The 27,588-nt window shown below is 49.7% G+C and overlaps 1 protein-coding gene across 3 annotated transcripts in view; it reads right to left on the bottom strand.

Moving 5' to 3' along the window:
- CEP85 (centrosomal protein 85) overlaps positions 1 to 27,588 on the bottom strand; it is a 509,807-nt gene that overhangs the window by 57,998 nt on the left and 424,221 nt on the right. For 2 of the 3 annotated variants that reach the window (XM_069622843.1, XM_069622842.1), the window contains one exon: positions 7,030 to 7,258. In XM_069622843.1, coding sequence (XP_069478944.1) covers positions 7,030 to 7,258 — 229 coding nt within the window. The remainder of the gene's footprint in view (positions 1 to 7,029; positions 7,259 to 27,588) is intronic. The other variant, XM_069622844.1, reaches the window with a different exon arrangement.

Below are 27,588 nucleotides of genomic sequence, written 5' to 3'. Positions count from 1 at the left end.
GTAAACTCCTGGAGAAATTGGCCATCTCTCAGCTTACCCTCCACACAGAATCTGTTGGCTGTCTCCATGACCATCAGTCTGGCTTTAGAGCATCTAGAGTCAGGGAAACAGCTCTTCTGAAGACCCGTGAAGAGCTGCTCGCAAACCTGGACTAACTCTCCCTAGGTCCTCATTCTCCTTGACCTCTCCTCTGCTTTCGATACAGTAAACCACAACATCTTGATGTCCTGTCTCTGTGATACCCTGGGCATCACAGATGAGGCCCTGGCGTGACTTGCGTCCTATGACCGGCCTCCCAGGTTGAACATGGGACCTTTCTCGCCACTATCACTTTCCCTACTTGTGGTGTCCATCGCCCTGGTTTTTCAACATCTACATGGCCCCTTTTGCCCTCATGATGTCTGCCTTCCCCTTCAACTTGCAGTGTTATGCGGATGACGGCTCTTTCAGGCTACCCTCTGCCTCTTCCTCCTCCTCGCTCATTCCAGACTGTTTGTCTGCAATTCAGTCTTGGTGTACTGCTAATGATCTCTGCCTTAATGCCAGCAAGACAGAGCGTCCCCATTGGGACACCCGCTCCCGATTTCCCACTCTGGCCGGCCTCCCTTGGTCCTGCGCCCCCACCAACTGATTAAGCAAAAAATCTGGGGGGCATCTTCGACTCTACTCTCTCTTTCTCACATCTCGGACATGTCCAAAAGTATCTCACTACCAGCTGCACATCCTCAGAGGTATTCTACCTTTTCTCACCTTCTCCAGAGGCACAGTCTCCGGAGCCCTGGTGCTCTCCAGACTGGACTACTGCAACAGTCTGTCAATCTTCCAACTTCTTCTCTCTGACCTCTTCAACTTAGCCAGAACAGAACCGCAAGACTTATCCTTGGTCTCTAGCCCAGGGACCGCATGTCTCCGGCACAGATATCAGTCCACTGGCTCCCTGTGGCTGCAAGGATCAAATTCTGGGGTCGGGGTCCCTACTATCTACAGCGCACTTCCAAAATACTCTCCTTCTAGAGGCCTCAGCTCCGACTCCTCCAACTCTGTGGGTGAGCAGTTTAATACTCATCTCTGCAGGTGCCTCCCACTGGAAAAGCCTCCCAGCCCCTCGGTCTTGAACCGGACCTCCTTAAATTCTGGAAACTCCACAAGGCCTGCCTTTTCTCTTCCTCCTCTCTCCCTCTCCCCTGCTAACCTCTCCTTGCTTCTTCCCCTCCCTTCTCTTCCCAACCTGCTCAGCTAGCTGACTGGTCGCCTGGCGCACCTTCAGAGCCCTACAGGTGCCATACTCCCCGCCAGTACTGCACTTAACTCTGAGCCTCTACACTTTGCTTGGCACTACTGCATAATGCTCCATGAGAGGAGTAACCACACTGCACTTCATCCTGGCCCCTGCTGGAATGGGTGCACTTGTCCCCCTCCCCCACACTTCCCGTCTCTGCGCACTTGTACAACCATGAATGTACTAGGCCTAGCAAGTCTGTCTGTCCTCCCTCCGTCTCCCTTCCCTAGCCAGGCCTAGTACTGTAGTTTATTGTACTGTACCGCCCCCCCCCACCTCCTGCTCCCTTCTTTATCACAAACCTAGTAGATAAGCCTCTGGCCTAGTGTGCTAGCTATTCTTTGATCATTCGGAATCTTCAAGGCCGAAGAATGACTGTAATCCCTTGTTCCCTTCCCATCTTGAAGTGCTTTGCAAGACTTCACTTGTGTATAAGCGCTTTACAAACAATTGCAAATGCAGCCTGACTAGAGGACATGCATAGAATTCATCTTTGGGGCGTTTCACACATGTGCATGTAATTTGCATGCAACTGCTTTTTACTAATTGTGAAGGTGTTCTGCATGAAAAGTATAGTACAACTTGCAACTGTATGCACTTCCATTTGGGGAAGACTGACTCATTTTGGTATGCGCCCTATAAAACCCAGCAAATCCTGGTGCAGCGGTCAGGAAGTCATAACAATCCACGCCACACTGGTTCACTCTTTATACTACGGCTATTATCACTTTATTCAATTATCAGCAGTGGTGACTATCAGTCACTTTCACTTGAAATAAATACTATTTGCATGCAATGTAATTATTTAATGTCTGTTCAGACAAGACCCTCCCTGCCCACGATTTGATTGTAAATCCGCTGGTCTGCATCAGCTACCTCAGATGCTATTACCCATTCTTTTCACTCTGTTACATCTGCTGCCGATCCGCAAAATGGCAGACAGACGCGTTGCTAAGCAACGGCTTTGATATTTACTGCTGGACATCCGCCGGTAGGCGGACGCCGGGCGCTCAAGAGAAGGCCCGTGAAAGAAAAGGCCCTGTTTGCGCCTCTTAGCGCACGGGTGCACACTTTCGGTTCGGCACCCCTCTACGTTTGTGCCTCCTAAGGTAGGATCCTTCTGGCCTCTGACTTCTGCACTGGTCATCCCATGCCGCGACCCGTCCACACAATATATACTGTTAAGCGTCTCACAACCTGTTAACACAAGGACTGCATCGTACACTTGCATGAGACTATACGCCGTCACCCAACAGCCGTACGACATCTTAACTGTTCAGCCCGTAAACTAACTTGTTACTCATTGCAAATTACCAGCTCTCTACATAACCCAATGTTTTTATTTATTGTTGCCTACTCTAAACTGCTTTGCATGCCTATTGCCATTTTCATGTTGCCTATGTTTTAAAAACTATGACACCGGCATGTTATATAGCCTTCCATCTAACCTGCATTGCTTTCTGGTTATCAGCACTGACTGCTTATTACTTAGCCCAGTGCCGAACTGACACTGCCGAAGGCAAAACTGTTGCATTTAACCTGCGCCATCCATTGCCCCTTCGTTTCCATGCTCCGCTCCCTACTACTAGTCCACCCCGCTGCCCCAGCACTGTAGTAACTTAAGTTGCCCTCTGCACTCCATGTACACCCTAGTACCTGACTGATTTGAATTTGCCATTGTTTCTGTTGTGCATCCCCAATGTTTTATTCTGATTTTAACCAACCATCTGCACGCCTTGTACAACTATAGTGCTTTATTCTGGTCTAAAATAGCCCACTGCATTCTATATTGATCTCTAATGTTTTATACTCAAGGCAATTAACACTATCTCCAGCGCATCGCCAGTGTTTTCTGTCAATTTGTAGCAGTCTACTGCATTCCATGTGGATCCCTAGTGTTCTGTACTGACCTGAACCAGCCCACTGACTCAATGTGCATCTCCAGGGTTTTACATTGCCTGTAATTAGCCTGCCGATTTGCCTCTGCATTTTCAGTGCCTCTGAATCCACCCAAACGTACCTGCAACACACTTGCTCGGAATTCTAAGTCTACTAGCCCATACCCCTCCATGTGTTATTGAATCCACGCTGGTAAACCCACTAGCAAACTAATTGCCTGTCCTACTGCTAGTGCCCAGCACTAACTGCCTCCCCTGCTGCAGCCAGCTACTGCACAGCTCTATATTTCTAGACACAGCCATCCTCACCCCCTGCTAAACAAAAGGATACCCTAGCCATGCCCTTCACATCGCAGGCAACTAATTTCACCATGCCAGCCACCCTACCACCATCTTCCACCATAACCCCTACTACATTCCTCCCTGCCCTTCAAGTCATACCACCCCTTGAGACACTACACCCTGACTCTGCCAACACCACACATATCCTCTCCCCTGCAGAATGGATCATCCGCTATGCCTCTCCCCACTCCACTCATATCATGCCCTCTCACTCTAAGAAACGCAAGACTAGGCTCTCGCCTCTTCTGCAAAATGATGTCACAAACCGCCTCCACTCCACAGAAGGCCAACAAAACCAAGACTCCACCACCCCTGCCTGCCCACTCCAAATAAAGTAAGATATGGGTAGACAAATCACCCACCAATCTGCAATGCGCCTTGATCAATGCCAGATCCCTGCTAGCACATGCCATGGAAATCGATGACTTAATCACAAACCACGACCTTGACATCCTAGTGGTCACTGAGACCTGGCTCCACAAAGCCGCTGGTCCTTCCCTCTCACAAGGACACTATATACAGGTAAGATAGACACAGCCAAAGGTGGGGGACTAGCCCTCAGTCAAGACTACCTAGAGGTAAGGCAAATCCCCTCCAACCTCGGAGAAAACATTGACTCCCTCTCAGTCAAGATCTCCACATCACCAAACACCACCATCAGCATCCACCTAGTCTACCGACCCCCCAGGTCCTGCAGCTGATTTCCATGACAACCTTATCCATCTCCTAGGTGATAACATAAAAACCTCTACCAAAATAGTTCTAGGTGACCTCAATCTGGGTCTTAATGACCAGAAAGACAGATCCTCCCAAGCCATGGCCCAAGCACTACAGGAGCTGGGTTTCATACAAAAAATCCTCACACCTACTCACTACAAAGGGCGCACCCTTGATTGGGTAGTTGACCACAACTGCAATATATACGTCAGCTCTAACACTCCTACCCCTTGGTCTGACCATCAGCTCACTTCTTACCAATAGGCGCCAATGCACCCAAAAGGCCCAACCCCATCCCACCAGCTCCATCTAGAAGTGCTAGGATCCTTACCAAAGAAAGGATCCTCCCCCATTTAGACCCACTAACTCAACATCCCTAAATCATCCAACCCAGCACTACTGGCAGACATCTATAACACAACCATGACCTCCGCGGTCGACAGTATAGCGCCCATGCAAAACAAAGCCCAAAAAATAAAACACTCCAACGCCTGGTTCTCTGCAGAACTTAAAGTACTCCGCACCCAAAAACGCAAAGCCTTAAGTAAATGGATAGCGGCCCCACAGGAATCCACGCTAACATCCTACAAAACTCTGGCCACTCAATATAAGAAGGCCATAACTAATGCCAAATATGCATCCTATAAACCAAAGAACTCTTTGCCATCTTCAAAGAGCTTTCTACCCCAGCCACTAAACACCAGATGATCACCAAAGACGAAGCCTGGTGTAATACTGTACAAACAGCCTTACTAAACAAAACTGAGCTACTACAAAAGAAAATCCATGATCATACAAACCTCTCTAACCACATCAACCTAGCTGCCCCCCTCAGAAAATACACTCATCGCAGACAATATAAAACCTTTCTTCTTCAGGGAAGTCACAGAATCTGAAGTTCTAGATATCATCAAAAAAATCAGGCCATCAAACTGTAAAGGTGATACCTGCCCAGCTAAACTAGTCAAAGACTGGGCTGAAACCTTTGCACCCTTGCACCCTTTCTAAAAACCTTCATTAATGCCTCTTTCAATACTAACACAGTGCCTGACAAACTGAAAGAAGCGTGGGTTCGCCCACTTCAAAAAAAAAACCTCACCGGACCCTGAAATTGCCAACAATTACAGGCCCATTACCACCGTCCCATTCCTTCTCAAAATCCTGGACAAAGTGGCCTATACGCAAATCCAGCAATTCCTGGAAGAAAACAAAATCCTAAGGAAAAGACAATCAGGTTTCCGCCCAAGTCATGGGACAGAATCTGCCCTACTGGATCTCAAAATACAACTGGGTGACATTATGGACAAAGGCAAACCGGCACTGCTACTAGACCGGTCAGCTGCTTTCGATCTAGTCAACCATGAAATTCTGGTTAAGGAACTAATAAATGAATCCCACTTCTCCCCTCAAGCCACAGCTTGGATCGAGTCCTTTCTCAAAGGCAGACTAATGAGTCTTCTCGGACACTGCATGTGCTTCTCCCACCACAATACATTGTGGAGTCCCACAAGGCTCATGTACCGCTCCTACACTGTATAACATTTTCAGCCTTCCCCTCTTCAATGATCTTGATAGCCGTGACATAGCTTACACACTATGCCGACGAGACACGTCCTACTCCCTCTATCCGGTATCAACAAACAAGACGACGCAGCCCTAACGAAAATCTAGACAATCATCCAAACTTGGATGCCTGCCAATAGCCTCGCGTCTCAATGGAGACAAAACAGAGATCCTTGTGGTAGGCACCAAAGAAACTCTTAACAAGCTCTCCCCCCAGTATAGCACCTTCAAAATTGATAATACCACTATCACCGCTTCCTCAGCAGAAAAAACTCTTGGACTACTGCAATGCCCTCTCTTCCTAGGCACCTCCGCCAAAAACATTAAGCTCCAAGTTACCAAAAATAATGCACTCAGGGCAGCTCTGACTATTCCCAAAAGGGAACATATCTCACAGGCAAGGAAAGATGCACACTGGCTGCCAATCAGAGAACATATTCTCTTTAAATCCATGGCCATTACACAAATGGCGGTCTTGCAATTCCCCTCCCTACCTTTCCGACAGAATCACCACCCACACCTCGACCAGACCCATCAGAGCTCATCTCTCTAATGTACTATATGTATCTACATTCAAAAGAAAAAAAAGCAGGAGGCTCAAGCTTTCAACACCTAGCCCCCAAAAATTGGAACTCCCCCGCACAGCATTCAGAAATGAAAAATCTTACGTCTTCCGCAAAATGCTGAAAACCAAACTGTTCAATTAAGTGTAAATGTGTACAATTGCCACCTGCTTCGCTCCCCTGCTTGTCATGATTCACTTTTGTTACCACAGAACATGCATATCCCTTTGCCACCTTACTGTATGTAATTTTGCTCTAACCACTTATCTGTATAAGTAATCTTGTCTGCAACAGCGCCACGATGCCCCAGGGCCATTGTGCGCTATATAAATGTAAATAAATAAAAATGGTCTCCCAAAGGGCCATTCACCCCACAGAGCTTTGAAGCCATTACAATCAAATATCAAGTAACAGAACAGATTATCAGGCACATGAAAGAGGGGCATACGAGTACAGCAGAGAATCAAAGGTTTGGGGTCCTTTCTTTATGTACAAGGAAAAAGACTCCTTGCACCTCAAATAGCGAAACAGAAAAGGGGGGGGGGGGCGATTCTAGCACCTTGCCCTGTTTAAGGAACAATGAGAAGCAAAATTGAGACCTTGCCAGGTGTACCTAAGCATACGTGGAGAAGCAGAATTAAGTCGAGATTCTGCTCAGAGTACTTACAGTGTATGCCAAGAAGCAGGGACAAGTTGGGGTCCTTTCCCTGTGATCGTTGAGTGATGGTACTGCACACAGACTGTAGATCTTGCAAACACCAGAACAGGTCTCGGTACAGCTGTGCGAGGAGCTTTGCTGCTTGGTCTTGAGGCGTAGATTCACGATCTTTCTGCTGCCCTAGTTGCTCCTGCAAGAGGAGGTTCCTTTCCATCAAATCCTGGTTCTGGGAAGAGAGCTAGAAAATTAAACCAAAGTGAGACCAGAGGAGGGAGAAAGACTGCCACGAGTATGAGCGGACAAGAACTACAGGGTAATACTACTGTACACAATGCCAGTGTGACAACATCACCAGCCTATGGCCATCAAAAACACAGTGTATCAGACACCAGTTACTGTATTTTCATTCCATTCAGGCCCCAAGATTAGGATGCTCTGCCATTAGACATGTCTTAAACAGATGATCCACACTTTGTGGGTGTATACACTGCTCTATCCAGAAGTACACTAGCCTAAGGCTTGGTGCCAAGTTATCCCCTCAGGCTACAGCAATGCGCTTGACTGAGGAATGACGCAATGTCAGGCAAAAACTGCAATGACTGACAGATGAGAAAGAAGCACAAATTTTAATGAAGCATTAATTTTCACTGGAATTTATTTATTAGAACGAAAGTGGAAATAATAGGGCAGGACAACCAGGTTGAACAAAAAAGTACTTTTACAAAAGTAAATTGGCAGTTAGACATTTTTTTTAAAGAGGTTACCTTTATTAGGTCAACACGCTTTTACTTGTCGCCTCTTGTTTTGAAGGACAAAACGGAACAGAAGAAGGGACAAATGGACCCTACACAGCAAGAAAGCAAGGTTCTGTTCCAGAATTGTGTACTTCATAAAACGGAACCGAAAATCACAAATCCTGTTAAGTATATTCCATCAATAACAGCACATTAAAAGCCATTTTAAATGTTGAGACCCCAGTCAAAAATCAACACGGGCATGTGGAAGAAACAAAGCACTTTACCTTTACTAGTCAGTGCCTGACTGTACCCTCACTTTCTGCCGTATGGTATCAGCTACTAATAAATCATCAATATGGACAGTTTTTCATGCAATAATTGGACGAAGCGTACCTAGCTTAAGATGAGCAGCAAATCAAAGCTCTGTGCTAAAGACTTTACCTTCTTTCACGAATAAATCCGCCTTCAGAAGCACTTAACATTGCACAAATAAGCACATATGAATTTCAAAAGATCAGAGGCACTGATTTGTCCAAGATCACACAACTTTTCTCAAATGTGGTTTAAGATGCATGTCTTCTGGTTCTCAGGGTATGTCGACCGCAAAGCTGGCAGATACACCCATACAGCTCCATCTAGTCTACTTACATCTCCCTCCCCCACTTGAAAGGGTCTAAATCTCGATCATGACTTGCATACTTTCTCAGCTACAAGACCACTTTAGTTGGTGTTTTGAGTTCAGGAAGAATAGGCTATGCCTTAGGAAATGGACCAATGAATGCAATAAGCTTCAGTTTCAAGAAACATTTGACAGAATTTTTGTCTGAGATTAACAAGAAAATATATTGAATATTACTGAGAATATGAAGGACGTTAGTACCGCGGGGAGTGATGTGGGACTCTCCCATTATATATACGCTGGGCTATATTTTCAAATACAGTCCAGAGTTTCAGCCACAACACAATCTGCGGGACCTGAACACACCGTTGCTGCCACGTCTTCTGTCTAGCTGCTCATATCATGCCTGCGTGCCACACACTTGCTTCACTGGCTTTTTCATGCCAACGCCCCACTGATCAGCTGACTCCTGTTCTCGTACCAGCTGCCAGGCCACCGCACCTCTCCACATTAGGACCCCTGGGCTGCCAACCCTCCGTCTGTTACGGGGGCTGCTTTATACCCCACATCCTTGGGCTACACTGGCTGGTGCTGTCCGCTAGCCTGAACCAAAGTTGTTTTGCCATGGCATCAACTTGGGCATCTAGGTCATTATAAGTGGGTCTAACCTACAGTGGAGGGCTGTAAAGCATAATTTATGCTAAAAGGGATACACATGTACGAGTAAGACTAGTGTTGCAGGGATTCTTTTTTTTAAATAGCAATAGAATTGCATCACTGGGTGGTGCTCAGCTAGTAAGAGCTTGCCCTTTGCGATCATAGAAAGCCTTTCTCAAAGGCATGTTGCAATCATCACTTGTGGCACTCCTTAATGAAAGTGAAAATTCTTTTAACAGAATGGTTAGAATGTCTATAAAGGTTTGCATTGTTGGGATTTATTAGGATGACCAAGTGCATCCTTAACAAATGAATTTTGGTTTGAAATATGTTGCACCAGTGAACATACTGCTGGTGCCAAAAAAATAAATAAGAAAATAATGATTCTATTCCAGTCAATGAGCCAAAAGTATATGGTCTTTCAAAGAAAAAAACAGAGCGGTACAACTGGCACATGGATACGCACTGACATCTATCCTGCCCACTGCAAACTAAGGCAAACCCAACCCTTTAACAGAGGATCCCCAAGATCTGTAAAATTCTTGGCACTAAAGCTTCTGATCTTATGGCCAGACCCGGAAACTGTACACAAAGCAACATAGGGCCCGGGAAAGCTTTGCATATTTAGGTGGTCTCCTAGGTGTGGTCATCATAACGCAAACCCTCTCCCAGTAGCAAGGCATCTGCTAGATTTTCCAGTAGCAGCGACAGAGCTTGGGGGCAGGGTGAGGGGGTAATCCCTTATTTATCATCCCCCAAAAAAGTACATGGTAGTGAGTGCCACTTACAATGCCCGAGAGTTTCTACACAACAATGTTATGACTCCGCACAATCATCCCTTCTGCTCAGTGACATATCATGCACTACACCCCCACACACCAGATTGCTTTGTCGGCTCAGGTACATTTTTGAAAATGTATGCCACATGTAGCCCTTTGTTTTGGCTTTCCTGAGTGTATGTGGGTTCTAGATGGTAAAAAGCCCATCATTCCCAAAGAGTTGTGTCACCGGAATCCTTTGATGTTTCAGAAACCCTGGGTTGTATATATGGCGTACCTCTCCTTAAGAGTGGTTGAAAGCCTGTCCTCGAACTAGGAATAGCCAAATTTTAGGAATGGCCACCAAATTAGCATTACCAGAGGGAAAAGTGGTCATCTTGGAATATATGGGCAACATTTATCTTGATGTTACTCAGCCCTGTGGCGGTAAAAGGCCCGGTGGACCACATGGACTTAACTTAATCCTCCTGGCCACAGGGAGCCAAAGGAGAGCTCAGCCTCCTGGCAATAGGGACCCAACCTTTGGTATAAGTGAACTACACAGGTTGGTAGTGTGGCCTAGCAGCCAGGCTTCTCTCACGAGGGGTCAATGTGAGCAAAAGTGGAGTTACACAGGGACAAGTATTCAAATACACACTGATACTCAAGGATTCTTGATGAAACAAATATTAATTTATTTACCAGTCATTTAACAAGCCTTCTTCAGAAGGGAGCAATACAAAAGCAACACTCAAATACACTTCAAAAATACTCAGAATCAGTAAATACACATTGGGGATGGCACAGACAATTCCTACACCCTCAGATGACTTCAATAACTAGGACACTGGACATTAATATATTATGTTGCATTCAGAGTAGGCTTAGAGAGTGTCAAAAGAAAGGTTATTAGAACAAACAAGAGATCAAAAATACTCTTCAAAGCAGGCAATTACTTTTGGACCTCACAATGCAGAGTAAGTTAACCTCTTCCTGGAAGGATAGGTGCAACACAATAACAGAGGAGATAAGTGTCATTCAGTGAACCAGGCTAAGCCAACGTCAATGGGCAAAAGTTCATGTAGCTGAAGCACTTCTTGAAGGTGAGTAAAAGTCTGCACAATGTTTTTTGAAGTCTTTGGTGAAGAAGGATCAAATGTAGGGCCACAAGCCAGGAGACCTGTGAAGTAGAAGCTATAAGCAAATCTACAACGAGTGGCAAGTTCTCTCAAAGACTTTACAGTACCAGCAGATTATCTCTGTTCCTGTGCAGCTCTGCAGATCCTGGTGTTCCTGGGCCTCAGTCGTGGGGACAAGAGGGAGGACTCCAGGGGACTCTTGCACCACAACAGGACGGTCTCCGATGGCAACCAGCAAACTTCAAACAAGTGGCACTTCAGTGTTCCAGCTCCTCTGGTCTACCGCAAACAGCACCACTGCGGTTTCTGGCTGTCGCGATGGGCTTTCCTTGCTTCTGGGGTCCCGCACTCTGCTGAGGGGGCTCAGGCTCAGCCAGTTCTGCGTCCTGGAGCTCTTGGCCAACTTAAAAGCAACACACAAACTGGTGTTCCACTCCCTGGTTATATCGGTTCCAGCAGCGACTGCAATGGAAATTCAACCAGCTCCGAGAAGGATGTCCACGTGGCTTACTTTGGAGTTGATTGGTCCCACCAACTCAAGGTGAGAAGTTCCTTTGCAGGGCTTCTCTGTCGATACGAGTTCAGAGTTTCAGCACAGCAGCAGGGATTCACCGGGCAAACCAATGGTCCAGGAGTTGCAGCATGCGTCCTCTTCAAGCTCTTCTTCAGATTCCTTTGTCCAGTGGTCGACTGTTAATCTCGCTCACACTCATTCCAGCCTAGCTGTCGTCACTCAGCAGGGAGGCTGTCCTTGCTGGACAGCCAGTCGGCCATTCACCTAGGAGTGCATTCCTGTCTCCTAGGAGACTAAGCACAGAGTTTCAGGCCCCTTCCTCGCTTCCTGCCCCCACCAGACACTGTGGAGCCAGAAGCGGGTTTCACTGTAAACATAGAAAAAGAGCTAGTACTCTGATTCCAACTGATACCATGCTTGTGCCATCTGATTTCTCTTGTTTTAAGAATATTTGTTTTTTGAATATGTGTTTTATGAATATCTGTTTTAATTACCACCCTCCTTTTCTTTTAAGAATAATGAGGACTTAAACTCTGATATGTTGTAAATATACTTTGTAAAGGTTCTACTTTTGTTTTGACCAATGGACAAAAAAAGTGTTTAAAATCAAAGAAGAATACATAAGAGTGTGGGGAAAAAGGTCTCACTGTCTCCAGGCTAAAAATTAAAAAGTACTAGAGTCCAGCAAAAGTGCTGGGGGTCTTTAAGGTAGAGAGGAATTGGCACATTACTGAGAATTCTCACTAAAACTCACCCCCCCCCCCAGACTAAGGGACAGAAGGATTTAATCCACCCCTGGATGAATCTGTTACACCCTGACCTGTGTTCAATGGTAAAATCAACCCCTGGAGGCCGATAGACCATATTAACAATTTAGGATTGTCCCCCTTCATCTGCATTCACCATCTCAAGGGTTAGTGGTCTGTTTGAATTAAAAAATAGATCCATAGAAGTATGCTCTAAACTTCTTCAAAGACCATACAATGGCAAAACATTCACATTCTATGGTTGCCTACCTTGTTTCAGGGTCCTTCAGTTTCCTACTGATGAAGCGGATTGGGTGTTCCCTGCCTCTCATCAAGCTGACTCAGAACTGCACCTCTACCTGAATTGGAAGCATGCGTCTGTACAATAAAGGATTGGTTGTAGTCAGGAACTCGCAAGGCCGGAGCTTGACAAAGGGCTTTCCAAATGCCTTAGTGTACTCCTCATGACCTTGGGAAACTTGGGTGAGGAGATCACATTTAAGGGAGAAGCTATGGCCCCATAGTTCTCAATGACGTTCCTATATTAACCTGTGAGACCTAGAGAGGCTCTCACCTGGGTTTAAGTAGTAGGGGTGGCCCAGTCTCGTACAGCTTGTACCTTGTAGGCAATGGCCTGATTCCAAACAGTAGTTAATCCAAGAGTAGGGCATCTAAACCTCCTCCTCCTACCTCACGTCCAAGGTAGACCACTTCACTCAGAATATCTTGTGCAGGCCAATCTGACCATAAAGGCAAGTAAATGTCAATTGGTCAAAGTGGTCAATATGTTCTTTCAAAGTAGGGCTGAACACTGCAATATCATCCAAGGATGCTATGCAGAAGTCTTCCATCCCATTCAGAACATGCTTTACCATCCTTTGGAATTTAGCAGGTGCATTCTTTAGTCCAAAAAGGCATAACCTTAAACTGGTAGAGGCCTCCAGGGATTGAGAATGCAGTTTTCTCCATGGCATGGTCTGTCAGAGCTATCTGCCAATAGCCTGAGGTTAGGTCAAATGTACTGAGGAACTTGGCTGAACCAAGTTTGTCCACCAGCTCATCTGTCCTAGGTAAAGGATGGGCATCAGTCGTAGTGAATGCATTGAGAGCTCTATAATCCACAAAGAATCTCAATTCCTTGAATCCTGCCTTTGGTACTAGTACGACTGGACTAGCCCATGGGCTTGTAGATGGTTCAATTACCCCAAGATCAAGCATCTACTGGACCTCTTCCTTTATGTGGGTTCTTACATGGTCTGACATCCTGTAACCCCTGCTTTTGACAGGGAGACCGTCACCAGTTGAGGATATCATGCTGGCCCCAAGGGGTCAAGCCTGGTGTCTGTGAAAACAGAGGGGCAAACTGATTTAACAGATTTTTACACTCCTCCTGCTCCAGTGTCAGATCTGAAGAGAGATTGACTCCTATCTTCCCTTCTAAAGGTTGTCCCCTGAGGAGGTCAGGTAGGGGTTCACTCTCCTCCTCCTGAGCAGAGGCTAGGAGCAAAGCTCCCAGTTATGGTCTAGAGGCATAGGCCTTTAAGCAGTTGGTCTGAGTCCACCAAATAATTAGCCTCTCCAAGTTTGACCACAACCTTGAAGAGTCCAATCCATTTTTCCTTTAAGGCTCTCTGCCTTGTAGGTACCATAACTAGAACTAGCTGGTCTTGAGTGAACTCAACCATGTTGGGCTTCTGGTCATGTCAATGCTTCACCAGAGCCTAACCTGCTTTCAAGTTATCAGAAGCTTCTGTCATGTGCTTCATTCTCTAACAGAGACCTAACACAAAGTAAGTGACTCACTGACTTGTGGGAAGGAGCACTCTCCAACCCCTTCTTGATTAGGGCCAATGGACCTCTAACCGGATGACCATAGAGAAGCTCAGAGGGGCTGAAGCCAACCCCTTCTTCAGGGGCTTCCCTATAAGCAACGAGAAGGCATGGCAGTAGAAGGTCCCACTTTCTTCTAAGGGGTTCCTCTAAAGCACCCATCATACTCTTCATAGTCCTGTTAAACCTCTCCACCAACCCATTGGTCTGGAGATGGTAGGCTGTTGAGAACTTCTAGGTCACTCCACAGTTTTTCCACATGGTCTGCATGTAGTGGGACATAAAAATCGGTCCCCCTGTCGGAGATCACCTCCTTAGGAAAACCAACCCTGGTAAAAAAACCAAGGAGGGCCTTCTGCCTGAGCAGTAACAGCCCTCATAGGTATGGCTTCAGGATATCTGGTACATGGTCTACTGCAACCAATATAAAATCGGTTGCCTGAGGATGTGGGAGGGTATCTAATGGACCAACAACATCAATCCCTACCCTCTCAAAAGGGACTTCCACCACTGGGAAAGGCACCAAGGGTGCCACATTCTTGGATGCACTCTTGCCAGAAGTCTGACAAGTGTGACAGCTTGTACAGTACTTATCTACATCAGACCCCATCTAAGGCCAGTAGAAGTAAACAGAAAGCCTTTCCCTGGTCTTCTTAAAACTTAAATGACCAGCTAAAGGAATCTCATGGGCTAATTGTAGAAAATTAGATCTCACCTCTTGAGGCAATACAAGTCTACTGTAGTCCCCTGGGGTAGTCTCAATAGGTTCACTGTTAAGTAGGCCATCCTCCCAGTACAGCCTGTGCTTTCCTGGCTCTTGCCCTTCCGGCTGCGAAGCCGCATGTTGTCGAAGTCCATCAAGAGTAGGAAACTCTTTGACCTCTGCTGAAGTCTGCCCTACAGGGGCCACCTTTTGCAACCAAAGTCTCCAGCTCAGGATAGTTTTTAGGATCTAGATCTCCAACAGGGTGAAGGGCGTCTTCCAGCTGTGTCATCAGTAGCTGATTCACCATCCTCTGGTTGAGCCTCACACTCCGCCTCAGCTGGTGGAGGGGTCCCAGGTGCGACCTTGGACTGTACTCTCGGGGATGTCCTGTTCTGTGCACAGGGGTGCCACTTTTCTTACTTCCCGAGACTTTAGGTTTCCCCTTTGTCTCTTTCTTCCTGGAGTCAGACGGTTGAACTTCCTGTGGACTGGGATTTAAAGGTGTCTCAGTAACTTCCCAAAGTCTGCTCTCTGGCCAGTCTAATCTACTCCTGCTTCCTTTTGCTGGGAGGCCTGTGGGTGCTTGATACAACTCCAACAGCTTTTAAGTCATTCCCCAACAGGACTCTCCCACGGGCCTCATTTTGTACACTAACAGATATTCTTACAGTCATACTGTTGCACTGGATGAGAGCTGGTAGTACTGGACAGGGCCCCCAGCAAGCTTAGTGGGGCCTTTGGGTACCTTAGCAACATCTTCCGGTTTGAAAAAGGTTTCATCCACCACTGTAATGCTGGCCCCAGTGTCTCTAATGGCAGGGGTTTCCCAACCATTCACAAGTACACTGTCCTTGTAATATTCTTGCGTTATCTTGAACAGAGTTATACACATCTACATTCTGCTGTTCCGACAGACCCAGGGACACTAAAACACTGGCAGAGACTCCAATGGGGTCTTCAGCCAATAGATGAAAGTTTTCACTTGCCATATTAACTTCTCCCTCCGGGATGAAGGCTAAGGAGGCAGTGTGGACCACTGAAGGTTTACCCTTGCATCTGGGATCCACTTTCGCATGGCCAGTTGACCCACAAGCATAACATTTTCCAAATGTTTTGACAAATGGGGGCTTCCGCGTACCTCCCTCTGGTTTAGCACCAGAGGTGTCGCTAGACTGACCTGGTTTCCCATTGTATTTACCCTTTTCATGTTTGTGGCCTTCATTTGGATGACATGCATTACTTATTACGGTATCTGCTTAGATTCACATGCTGTGCATATGATCCGACATCCAGTGGTAACCGCAGAGTATTGCATCTGGTCTTTCGGGGACCAAAAGGGGACGTCGGCACGGACGTGTCTGTAACACTATCCCTATCGTGACGTGTAGTGTACCCAAAATACCTCACACGCCGAGGTCCCTCCAACTGTATTTTTTCTGCCATGAGGGAGTCCAAGGCTATTGTGAGTGAGTACAAGAAGAGAGAGAGTAGTAAAAAATCTATGTTCCTTCCACCCCGAGCGGGGAGGTCAGGAGGGCGCATGTGAATCTAAGCAGATACAATCAGCAGAAATGCTATTACGGTAAGTAATGCATGTCTTCTGATGCTTGTTAATCTGCTTAGAATCACATGCTGTGCAGAGACTAGCGAGCAGTACCCAGAGTGGGGAGGTGGGTTGTGAGAAGGAACAGTAGAGAAAAGATGTCTTAGTACTGCTTGTCCCACCTGAGAATCAGACCTAGAATGAGTGTCTAAGCAATAGTAAAGGTGTGTACAGAACTCCAGGTTGCCGCTTTGCAAATGGACTGTAGGGGGGAACATTTGCAATTAATGAAATGGACGCCCCAGTGCCCAGAGTAGAATGTGCTCTAGGCCTGAAGGGCAGTTCTCTTAGCAAGAGTGAAACAGTGTGATGCATTTGACAATCCACCTTGAGATAGCCGATTTAGAGACAGGATCCCCTCTCTACCAGCTGCCACTGAAACGAAAAATTGGTTCGTTTTCCCTCAGTGGTTTCATGCTTTCCAGGTAGAACATGACTGCCCTGCGCACATCTAGTGTGTGTAGGCTTCTTTTGGCCATGCTAGTGGGATTCTGGAAATGGGTAGTTCAAGCGATTGGTTCACATGGAAAATCGAGATGAATTTAGGCGCAAATCTGGGATGAGTGCGCATAACTATCTTATCCCTGTGGACTGTAACAAAGGGGTCTAGAACAGAAAGGGCCTGTAGTTCGCTAACCCTTCTGATAGAAGTGATAGCCACTAGGAAGGCCGTTTTATAAGTAAGGTCTTTTAGACTTGCTTTATGCATTGGCTCAAAGGGAGAGCCCTTAAGCCTGGTTAAAACCACATTTAGATTCCATCCAGGAGCTGGGTGAGAAATGGAAGGAAAAATCCTCTTAACCCCTTCCATAAAGGCCTTAATCATCGGTATCTTCCATCACAACACCTTTGTTGTGATGTGGTGTAGACCGAAAGAGCAGCCAGATGAACCTTTAGGGAATTGAAGACGAACCCTGTGTCAAACAAATGGGTTACATACAGCACAATGTGTGTGGGTGAGCAATCGATGAGATTGACGCCCTTGGTATTACACCAGATGACAAAACGTTTCCATTTATTGGCATAGCAATAACGGGTATTCGGTTTTCTAGCTTCCGTGAGTATGTCCATGCACCTCTGAGGGAGCTGTAGGTGTCCAAACCCTATGACCTCAGGAGCCAGGCTGCTAAATTCAGAGTTTGGGGGCATGGGTGTAGGGTCTCCCCCCTGTCCTGAGACATGTTGTACGGGCAGGGTAGTTTTACTGGTGGGGAGAGGGACATTTCCATTAGATGAGCGAACCAGGGTTGGCGGGCCCACATGGAGGCCACCAGTATCATGGTAACTGGTTCCTGGTGCATCTTGTGCACCATCTTGCTGAGAAGGGGAGTCGAGGGGAGAGGGGGGGGGGGGGGAAGCGTAGACAAATTTCCCTGACTTTGTTATCCAGAGACTGTTCCCCTCTGAGCGGTTCTGGGGGTGCCTGGAGGCGTAGTCTTGGCATTGGGCGTTCTCCTGAGTTCCGAACAGGTCGATCTCTGGGAAGCGCCATTCTGTGAAGCAGTTGGACACAATGCCTTTGTGCAGACGCCATTCGGATTCTATGGGCAGAGGGAAATCTCTGCTGAGCACGTCTGCCAGAAGATTGTTTTCGGGGAACATGTTGGGACAACAGAAACATTGTGTTTGAGAGCCCACATCCAAATATTTTGGAACAGCTTGGATAGCACTGGAGAGTGAGTCTCCCCTTGTTTGTTCAGGTAATACATGGATGTAGTGCTGTCTGTTAGAATCAGCACTGTCTTCCCTTGTAATTGCATCTGAAAGGCCTGTAATGCCTTGAACACCGCTAACAGCTCCAGTAAATTATATGGTTGGATGCTACTTGTGGGGACCACACGCCTTGTGCGGTCTGCTGAAGCAGGTGAGCCCTCACCCCGTAAGAGATGAGTGTTGTGAGAATGGCTTCCACTGCAGGGGTGAAGGTTTTCGGCTTCAAGAGGTTTTCCCTTGACCACCACTGCAGAGACGACGAGGGCTGGCGAGACAACTACCAGATCTTCCCACTGTCCGCTGGCCTGACACCACTGGCTGTTGAGCCACTCTTGCATGGAACGCATGCACAGCCGCGCGTGGGGAACCAAGTATATGCATGACGCCATAATTCTAGCAAACGCATGGCTTTGCGCACCGTCACCTCCCGACTGGCTACACATTGAGGGATCTGAAAAAGCATGTTCTGAACCTTCTCAGAGGTGAAGGCGAGGCAGTCTTTCGTACGGATTAGAGCTCCCAGAAATTGATTTGACTGGGGACTAGATTGGATTTATTCTCAGATAGAGAAACCCAGACTGAATAGAAGGTCTACGGTCTTTTGGGTGTTCAAAAAAGGAACAAGTTACTTACCTGTAACTATTGTTCTCCAGCATGGTCTGGCATGGATTCACATGCTCATGAATATTCCCTGTCGTCAGGCTGGGAATCCTCGGTAAAGAAAAAAAATCAGTATAAGTTTCGTTTCTGATCTGTCTTTCGTAGTAGTAACCAATCGCTGATCTCTGCGTCGTACTGACCACAGCCAATGACTGCGTTCTACCTAAGCCCCGCCTCTGGCAGCCATCTTCAGATTTGGTAGCACGTGAAGTGGCAGTATGACTAAGTGAAGAGCCGCAGAGGGGTAGGCGGGAGGGTTCGCATGTGAATCCATGCCAGACCCATGCTGGAGAACAGTTACAGGTAAGTAACTTGTTCCTTCTCCAGCATGGGGTCTGGCATGGCTTCACATGCTCATGAATAAAGAATACATAGCAGTACACACATGCACAACCACGGGAGGTGGCAAAGGCTCAACATTAAGCATTACATCAAACTCAACATTAAGCAATTCTTACCTCCTCACCAGGCTCACCTTAGGCGAACAGATTGCGCAGCGCTGCTTGGCCGACTTTGGACTCCTCCCTGGAATCCCGATTGACGCAGTAGAATTTCGTGAAGGTGTGCGTCGACCTCCACGTAGCAGCCCTGCAGATGTCCAGCAACGGCACACCAGATAGGAACGCCGTGGTAGCTGCAATCGCTCTGGTGGAATGGGCTCTCGAACGGCCAGGCACCGGTCGGTTTGCCAACCGATGACAGTACATGATACAGCCGGAGAGCCATCTGGAAATGGAGGCCTTTGAGAGAGCCTTCCCCTGATTGACAGGTCCAAAGTTCACAAAAAACTTCAGCGCTCTAGCTACATCCAGCGAGTGCAGCTGTCATGACCGCTGTCTCCAAGGAGTCAGACCCAGCCCAACATCCTTGGAAGCAGGGTCACAACTTCCATTCCAGGCACCAACCGGTCCCCACAGGGGCCTTTTGGACCTTGTCCTGGCTCCAGTGGCGCCAGGCTCATAAGGGAACCCAGTCCCGGCACAGGAAGCGCCGGGCTCATATTGAGAGGAATGGTGCTTGGGTGGACCTACCTGCTGCAGACCATGCTGCTCACTTACCTGTAGGATGATATCCTCATCCATTCCTGGCTGGAACTACTTTACCTTCTGGGTGTGGCCAGCACCACTCCCTGGGACTGGATACTGGAACTGTTCTGGAAGCTGGAACTTCTTTCTTGTCTGGGCAAGGCTGTGGAAGGAGACACCCAAGCACTCCAGTGGCCTATTTAAACCACACCCGATCAGTGCAACGTGCTTCGCGTTATTCTGCACTAGCAGCAGGATGCTCACCGTGTCAGCTCCAGAGAATCTTCAGCTTCTGCATCTGTGAATAAGAAATCTTCAGTCTTACCTCCCGGAAGATCAGTCTTCAGCAGCGTCTGACAGAGAACAAGGACACCAGGTTAGGACAAGACAAAACCAGCGCAGCACTTACCTCGTCCATCGGAGCATCCCGAGGCCGCGTGCCGCACTCTTCATACTCCGGCAATCCTGTGGAAACAAAGGACATTGGTTAGTGAACCTCCGTGATTATTCTGCTTATTTGTGCCATGTACGTCTCGATCTTCGTCAGGCGCGGTTTGTCCGCACCTGCTAAAACAAGAAGGACATCATTAGGGGCACAGTACGCCATCACTACTCACGTGCCTTCTAGCTGTCATCGGCTTGCCCATTCTCCGGCACATACCTCGGCGTCCATCTCCACGCCGACTGCTACGGCTACCTGAAAAAGGTAAAAGACATTAAGAAGTGCATTTAACTTCGAAAGGGAAAAGAGACATTAAGAAGTGCATTTAACTTCGAATAACATTCTTTTACTTACGTGCCTTCACGAGCTCCGGCATTCTTCTCGCTTACCTTATCTACATACCGGACCTGCAATGGCGAGAGACATTTAAGGGGTCATATAAATAAAACTCCATATTCAAGCAATCACCGTTCGTGCAGCTAACGACGGCCTTGCTCCCTGACTTCATCCTCTGCAATCAAGAGGCTGGGCAATTAACCAGTGAAGCAACTGGCATCAGCACCCCTGCACAGACGCAGGATGGAGAGCTCCGCTTTCACCTACATAAGGTGAGCATATTCAGCCTACGAGTAACGTGGGGGAGTCCAGAAAAGGGGAAGGTCAGATTGGCCAACCAGACATACATTAACCCCTTGTTCTCCTGCTTGCAGACACCTCACCCTCCAGGTCAAAATTACGGTGAGGAGAGGGTCTATCTAGGGTGTTACCAGAGGCCTGCGCGTGACCCTAGAAGACACTGAAATCTTCAAGCCCGGACCTGCGCCTCCGAGGGATTCAGGTGAGCGTTACAGCAAAGTCCTTTCGGCCGGCGACGAAGGCGACGGGAAGAAAACAGGCAACACCAAGGGTATGAAGGAGGGGTGCGTCCTGAGCACTACCCTCGTGTCGTGAAAAGTCAAGTACGGGGGCTTGCAGGAAAGGGCCTGGATCTCTCCCACTCTTCGTGCGGAGGTGATGGCCACAAGAAACGCTGTTTTCCATGACAAGAACTTCAACGGAGCCGAGTGCAGAGGCTCGAACGGAGGTCCCATGAGCTTGGTCAGCATCACGTTGAGCTCCCATGCCGGGGCCGGAGCCTTCACCGGCGGGAACGATCTGAACAGTCCCTTCATGAATTCTTTCACCAGAAGATGAGACCACAAAGACGTCCGCCCCGTGGTTCTGGTGTATCGGGAGATCGCAGCAAGATGAATCTTGATGGACGCGCGCGCCAGTCCAGCCTTGGCCAGCGTCAGAAGGTACGGCAGTACCTGGGGAGCCGTAATCCGTAGAGGGTTAATCTTCTGTGCGTGGCACCAGACAGAGAACCTCTTCCATTTGTGTCCATAGCATTTAAGAGTTGAGGACGCCCTGGCCTTTGCAAGAACCTCTCTGCAGTCGGCCGGTATGTCGTATCCTCCAAACTCTAACGCTGCAGGAGCCAGGCCTGCAAGTTCAGCGACTTCGGGTCGTGATGGAGGATGGCGCCTCCTTCCCTGGAGAGAAGATCCGCGTCCACTGGCAGCTTGATTGACGGGGACGCTGACAAGTCCAGAAGGTCCGGGAACCATATCTGCCTCGGTCACGCAGGTGCGACGAGGATCATCCTGCACCGTGACCTCTTGAGCTGGTTGATGAGCCGGATCAGCAATGGCAATGGAGGGAACGCATATAGAAACAGGCCCTCCCAGGGGGACGAGAAAGCATCGCCCATGCTCCTCGGCTGGGGAAACCTGCTGGCGAACCTCCGGCACTTGGAGTTTGTCGCTGTCGCAAACAGATCGATCTGGGGTGTGCCCCACCGTCGGAAGAGGCGGTCCACTAGATCCTGTCGTAGTTCCCACTCGTGGCACGAGCGTAGCTCTCTGCTCAGCGAGTCGGCAATGGTGTTTTTTATCCCTGCCAGATGAAACGGCACCAGAAACATCCCTTGGGCGACGGCCCAATGCCACAGATCCTGCACCTCCTTGGACAGGGCTGGGGACCTGGTTCCGCCCTGCTTCCTGATGTAGAACATGGTGGTGGTGTTGTCGGTGAAGATCCTCACCACCTTGCCCTTGAGGGGCGGAAGAAAGGACCTGAGGGCCCAAAACACTGCACGGAGCTCCAGGACGTTGATATGGAGGGACTTCTCCGTCGGAAGCCAAAGGCCTCTCGCGTGCAGATTTTCGGTGTGTGCTCCCCACCCTTCCAGGGAGGCATCCGTGGTCACTGTCTCCTGGTGGCCGGGGGTCTGGAAGGCCATGCCCGCCGTCAGATGCGCGCGGGTGCCCCACCACCGGATCGCTCGTCGGAAACTCTCATCGAGTGTGATCCTCTCCTCGAAGCTGCCCGTCTGGATCCAGCGCGCGTCCAGGAACTCCTGCAACGGGCGCATCCGGAGCCTGCACAGGCGGATGAGATAAATGCAAGACGACATCATTCCGAGGAGGGACTTGATGGACCTCACCCTGGCCACGTCCGCAACCAGCATCCGCTGCATCTTGCCCGAGATGGCCCTCGTCCTTTCCTCCGACGGAGAGGCCAGAAGCGACACTGTCGAGCTTCGCTCCCAGAAACAGTGCGTCTTGCGCGAGCACCAGGTGGGACTTGGCGTAGTTTATGGAGAATCCCAGGTCCGTGAGTAGTTGGACGGTCCTTGCTGTGTGCTCCACGGCGAGCTCCTTCGTCTTTGCTCGGATGAGCCAGTCGTCCAGGTAGGAGTCGACGTGGATCCCCTCTCGGCGCAGCTGCGCCGCCACTGGTGCGAGGCACTTGGTGAACACCCTGGGTGCCGACCTCAATCCTTAGGGAAGGGCTCTGAACTGGTAGTGACGCCCTTGGACCACGAACCTGAGAAACTTTCGGTGTCCCTTTAGGATTGGAATATGGAAGTAGGCATCCTCCAAATACAACGACGACAGGAAATCGCCCTCCTCCAGTTGATCCAGGACGTGTTGGAGGATGACCATCCGGAACTTCTGTGCCTTGATGAATTTGTTCAGTCGTCGTAGGTCCAGGATGGGACGCCATCCTCCTGTCTTCGCCTTCACAAGGAAGTATCTTGAGTAAACTCCGGAGCCCCGAAGCCTCTTTGGGACGAGCTCGATGGCGCCCTTCTTGAGCATCGCCTTTACCTCCAAGAGAAGTTGAGGGACGTGATCTTTCCTGGCCACAGGGGGGGACGCGTGGGCACCTCTTTAGAAACTCGAGCGCGTGACCCTGAGCTACGGCATCCAGCACCCAACGGTCGGTGGATATGGACTCCCACACGCTGATGCTCGCCAGCCGTCCTCCCACCGGGGTACTTCGGTGGGGGCCCGACCCCACGGCCGGTTCAGTCCTGCTTCGACGAGGCTTTGCCGCCTTGTCCTCCTTGGCGACGACGGGGTCCGCCTGACTTGCCTCGTCCCCTGTAAGCTTCCTGTGACGAACGGGCCACTTGACGGTAGGTGGAAAATCCGCCGCTGGAACCTTTGGAGGCACCGTTTGCCTCCGCTGCTCCGAAAGGGCGCCCGCCGTTGCTGGAGAACCCCAAGAGCCCGGGCCGTCTCCGCCTTGATGGCGGAAGGGAATCGTCCACTGTTTTCCCAAACAGGTTGTTTCCGTCGAACGGCATGTCCAAGACTCTGGTCTGCACGTCCTGATGGAAGTCAGTAGCCTTGAGCCATCCACGCCGCCTAAGGCACACGCCGTTGCCCAACTGGCGAATTCCAGTGTCAGCGATGTCCGTCGCAATCGTAATGGCGTGGTCCGACGCCACCTCTCCTTCCTGCAAGATCTCTAGGGCTTCCGCCCTCTTGTCTGGTAGGAAGTCCAGCAGGGGGGCCAGTTTGTACCACAACTCCCTGTCGTAGCGGGCTACGATAGCCAAGGCGTTGGCCGCCTTAGTCGTCGTCACTGCCGACGAGATGACTCTGCGTCCCATCGTGTCTACTTTCTTTCGCTCGCCGTCCGGCGATGAGGTCGATGTAGAGGCCGCACACCCCCCCCCCCGCTTTCTTCCTGGCCGCCGCAGGGGCTGCGTCCGGGACCCGGTACTTCTCTTAACGATCCCTTCTAGCCGGCGTCGTGGATGGGTTCTTGAGGAGGGCGAGGCCCTCATCCCAAATATCGTCCAGTAGAGGTACAGCGAGGACCGTCTTCCTCTTGGCCTCGCGCCGTTGATAAAGGAAACCTTCCTTCTTTCTCTTCCGGGCAGAGCTGGAAAAGCTCGGATGCCCTGGCCATCATGGAGTGAAACGATCCAATCTCGTCGGGCGGGGAAGCCCGGGTGGGAGGTGACGACGGGAGATCCTCGTCGTAAACCTTGTCGTCTGTACCCGTTGCGGCCGTGTCAGTCCCTGTATCATCCCCACGTGTCGTGGACGGGGAGGAGCGCTGAACAGGGCGCGATGGCTGAAAAGGAGGTGGAGGATGAATCCTTCTCTTAGGGGGGAGGGCTCCCAGAAGGGCCTGGCTCCGGGTCCCCCGTCGGGAGCGGTTCCTCCGTTGGTGGTAACGGCAGTCTCGTCCTTATCTCCGAGCATAAGGACTGTATAGCCAATAAAATGGCCGCCGAGTTGTCTTGCGGCACTGGTTGAGGGGAGTCCGACGGGCGGTCAGGAGCCCCGTCGGCACCCTCGACGTTCTCGTCGTCTCCTACGTCGGGGTCCCTCCCGACGGGCTGGTCTTCCACGCCAACGCCGTGGCTTAAGACTTCGATCAGCTCTTCCTCAGAGGTTGAGGCTGAATCCACGACGACCTCCTGCCCCCCCTTTTTCTTCTCCGTCAGTTTTTCACAGGGGTCCTGTCGATGGGCATGAAAGAGGACTCCCTCCGCGGTGGCAGGGAGACTCTGGGCCCCGAGGTCGCCACCACTGGTGTAGCCTCCACAGGCTGAGCCAGGGCCGCCGCGACTGCCTCGATAGAGGCCTTGGCCGGATGGATTAAGGCTTTCACCACCTTCGGTGCACTCACCGCCTTCTCCTTGGGGGGAGGGTCACCACCTCGCTCCCCCTCCGATGGGGCCTTCGAGCTCGACCGGGGTCTCTCCAGGAGCTTCGCCGGGTGCTCGGCCTTCCTCTTACCCGAGCCAGAGCGTTCGCTCGTGGTTAATGGCGCCGGGGAGGATGCGCCCTGCCTGGCACCCGTAGAGCCCGACCGTTCGGCGCTCCCGGTGCCAGCAGACTCGCGGTGCTTGGCCTTCTGTTGGACCCCCGTCGCCGGGGCGCCCTCAAAAGGTCTTAGAAGACCACTCGGACTTCTTCTTCTTCTCGCCCGACGGGCTCTTCCCTTCCAGCCGAGACGTTGATGGTCCGCTCCGACATATTGCCGCAAAACGCACAGTCCTTCTCCACGTGCGTCTTGTCCTCATGTAGGCAGTAAAGACAAAAGGAGTGTTATCCTCCTTAAAGACATTCTGAAGCTGGCATCCAGGGCAGATCCTGAACAGCTTTCCGGGCGTCGAGCTTCCCTTCTCCTGGGCCATGTCCGAGATGGGCCTGAGAAACTTCTGGAGTCCTCCAAAAGCGTGGCTCGACGAAATCTTCACCCTTGAGGGGCGTAGACTAATCCGACACGGGTCCCCGTTGATCGGATGAAGAAACGGTGGAGCTTGAGGCTCTTTTGACCAAAAAAGAGAAAGTTTGAGAAAAAATGTGAAAAATAGCAATAACGCTCGAGAGCAATAGCACGAGGATCCCAGCACTTGAACGTGCGGTAAAAATCTGAAGATGGCTGCCAGAGGCGGGGCTTAGGTAGAGGGCAGTCATTGGCTGTGGTCAGTATGACGCAGAGATCAGTGATTGGTTACTACTACGAAAGACAGATCAGAAACGAAACTAATACTGATTTTTTCTTTACCGAGGATTCCCAGCCGGACGGGGAATATTCATGAGCATGTGAATCCATGCCAGACCCCATGCTGGAGAACATGCGTCGTACAAGTCCCCCTGTTATGAGCCAGTTATCGAGCCAAGGGTAAACCGGGACGGACAGTCTGCGCAGGTGTGCTGCTGCTACTGACAGGTCCTTTGTAAACACCCTTGAAGCCGAGGCGATGCCGAAGGGGAGCACCTTGAATTGGTAATGCCTGCCCTCTATCATGAGCCTTAGATATTTCCTGTGCGCTGGCAACATTGAAATATGAAAGTATGCATCTTTCATGTAGAATGTTGCCATGTAGTCCACCTGATTCAACAGTGGGATCACCTCCTGTAGCGTTACCATGCGGATCTTTTGAGGTTTTATGAACTTGTTCACTGGGCGCAGGTCTAGAACAGGGCGCATGGCGAGGTCCTTTTTGAGTACAAGGAAGTACACTGAATAAATACCCTTGTTTACCTGAAGAATAGTCACGGCTTCTATGACGTCCTTTCCCAGCAGCGCTTCCACCTCTTGATTCAGGATCTCCAGATGGTCCGGTGAGAGGTGCCGTGAGCGCAGTGGTCTGAACTGTGTAGGTCGGGCGAATTCCACGCAGTACCCGTGGGCAACCATCTTTATGACGCACTGGTCTGAAGTTATCCCCTCCCCATGCCCTGAGCAAAGATGTTAAGCGCCACCCGACAGGGTGACATGGGAGGGGACCTGGATCTGATGGTCATTTCTGACCAGAGGCTGTGGCTCTTCCAGGATTGGGGCCTCTACCTCTGGCTTTGTGTGTCGCTGACCCCCCTTGGTGGGTAGTATGTGGGGCTTCCTGACGTTTGTCCAGCATTAAAGTTTCCTGTGCTATAGCTCTGACTTGCACGGGACTGCCCTCGAAAGGACCGACAAGAATTACCTCCCCTTTGGGGGGTTAGGGGGAGGTTTTTGAGTAATCTGTTGCAGGTCTTGAGTAGCATGCTCTTTTTTGGCCATTTCCAGGGCCTCATCGACCGCCTTTCTGAAGAGGTTAGTTTCTTCAAAGGGTTTATTGATGAGAGCGGCCTGTGTCTCCGGCTTGAAACCTGAGTTACGAAGCCAAGTGTGCAGCTTAAGTAAAGTGCCCTGGGCCAGAGACCTGCCTGCTGTCTCAGCAGTGTCCAGAGTGTTCTTTATTACATTCTGGTTTACTTGCCTGCCTTCGGCCACAATGGTGAGAAGACTGACCTGACAGGTTCTGGGACTTCCTGGAGACTTTCTTGTTCTAGGTTTCATTGAACATCTGCATAACTTTCCAGCAGCGTAGTGTTATTTGCTATGTGTGTGGTATATGCAGCAGCCGAGGTAACCCGCTTACCCAAGGCATACAACCTCTTGTATTCTTTATCCAGAGACGCCTTCCCTTGTAGCAAGGGGTATTCCTGCCAGTTTCCGGGTGGTAGTCACTACCAGGGAGTCGGGAGTGCAGCGCCCTTTAATGTATTGCGGGTCCGAAGGAGCTGGCAGAAATCGCTTTTCCACTCTTGGGTTCAATGCCCAGGTCTGAGCTGGCGA

Source organism: Ambystoma mexicanum, chromosome 11, assembly GCF_040938575.1.
Source record: "Ambystoma mexicanum isolate Mex_15411 chromosome 11, UKY_AmexF1_1, whole genome shotgun sequence".
In the NCBI taxonomy this organism is placed as follows: domain Eukaryota; kingdom Metazoa; phylum Chordata; class Amphibia; order Caudata; family Ambystomatidae; genus Ambystoma; species Ambystoma mexicanum.
Note: the sequence above shows the minus strand (reverse complement) of the source record. Positions and strands in the feature narration are given on the sequence as shown.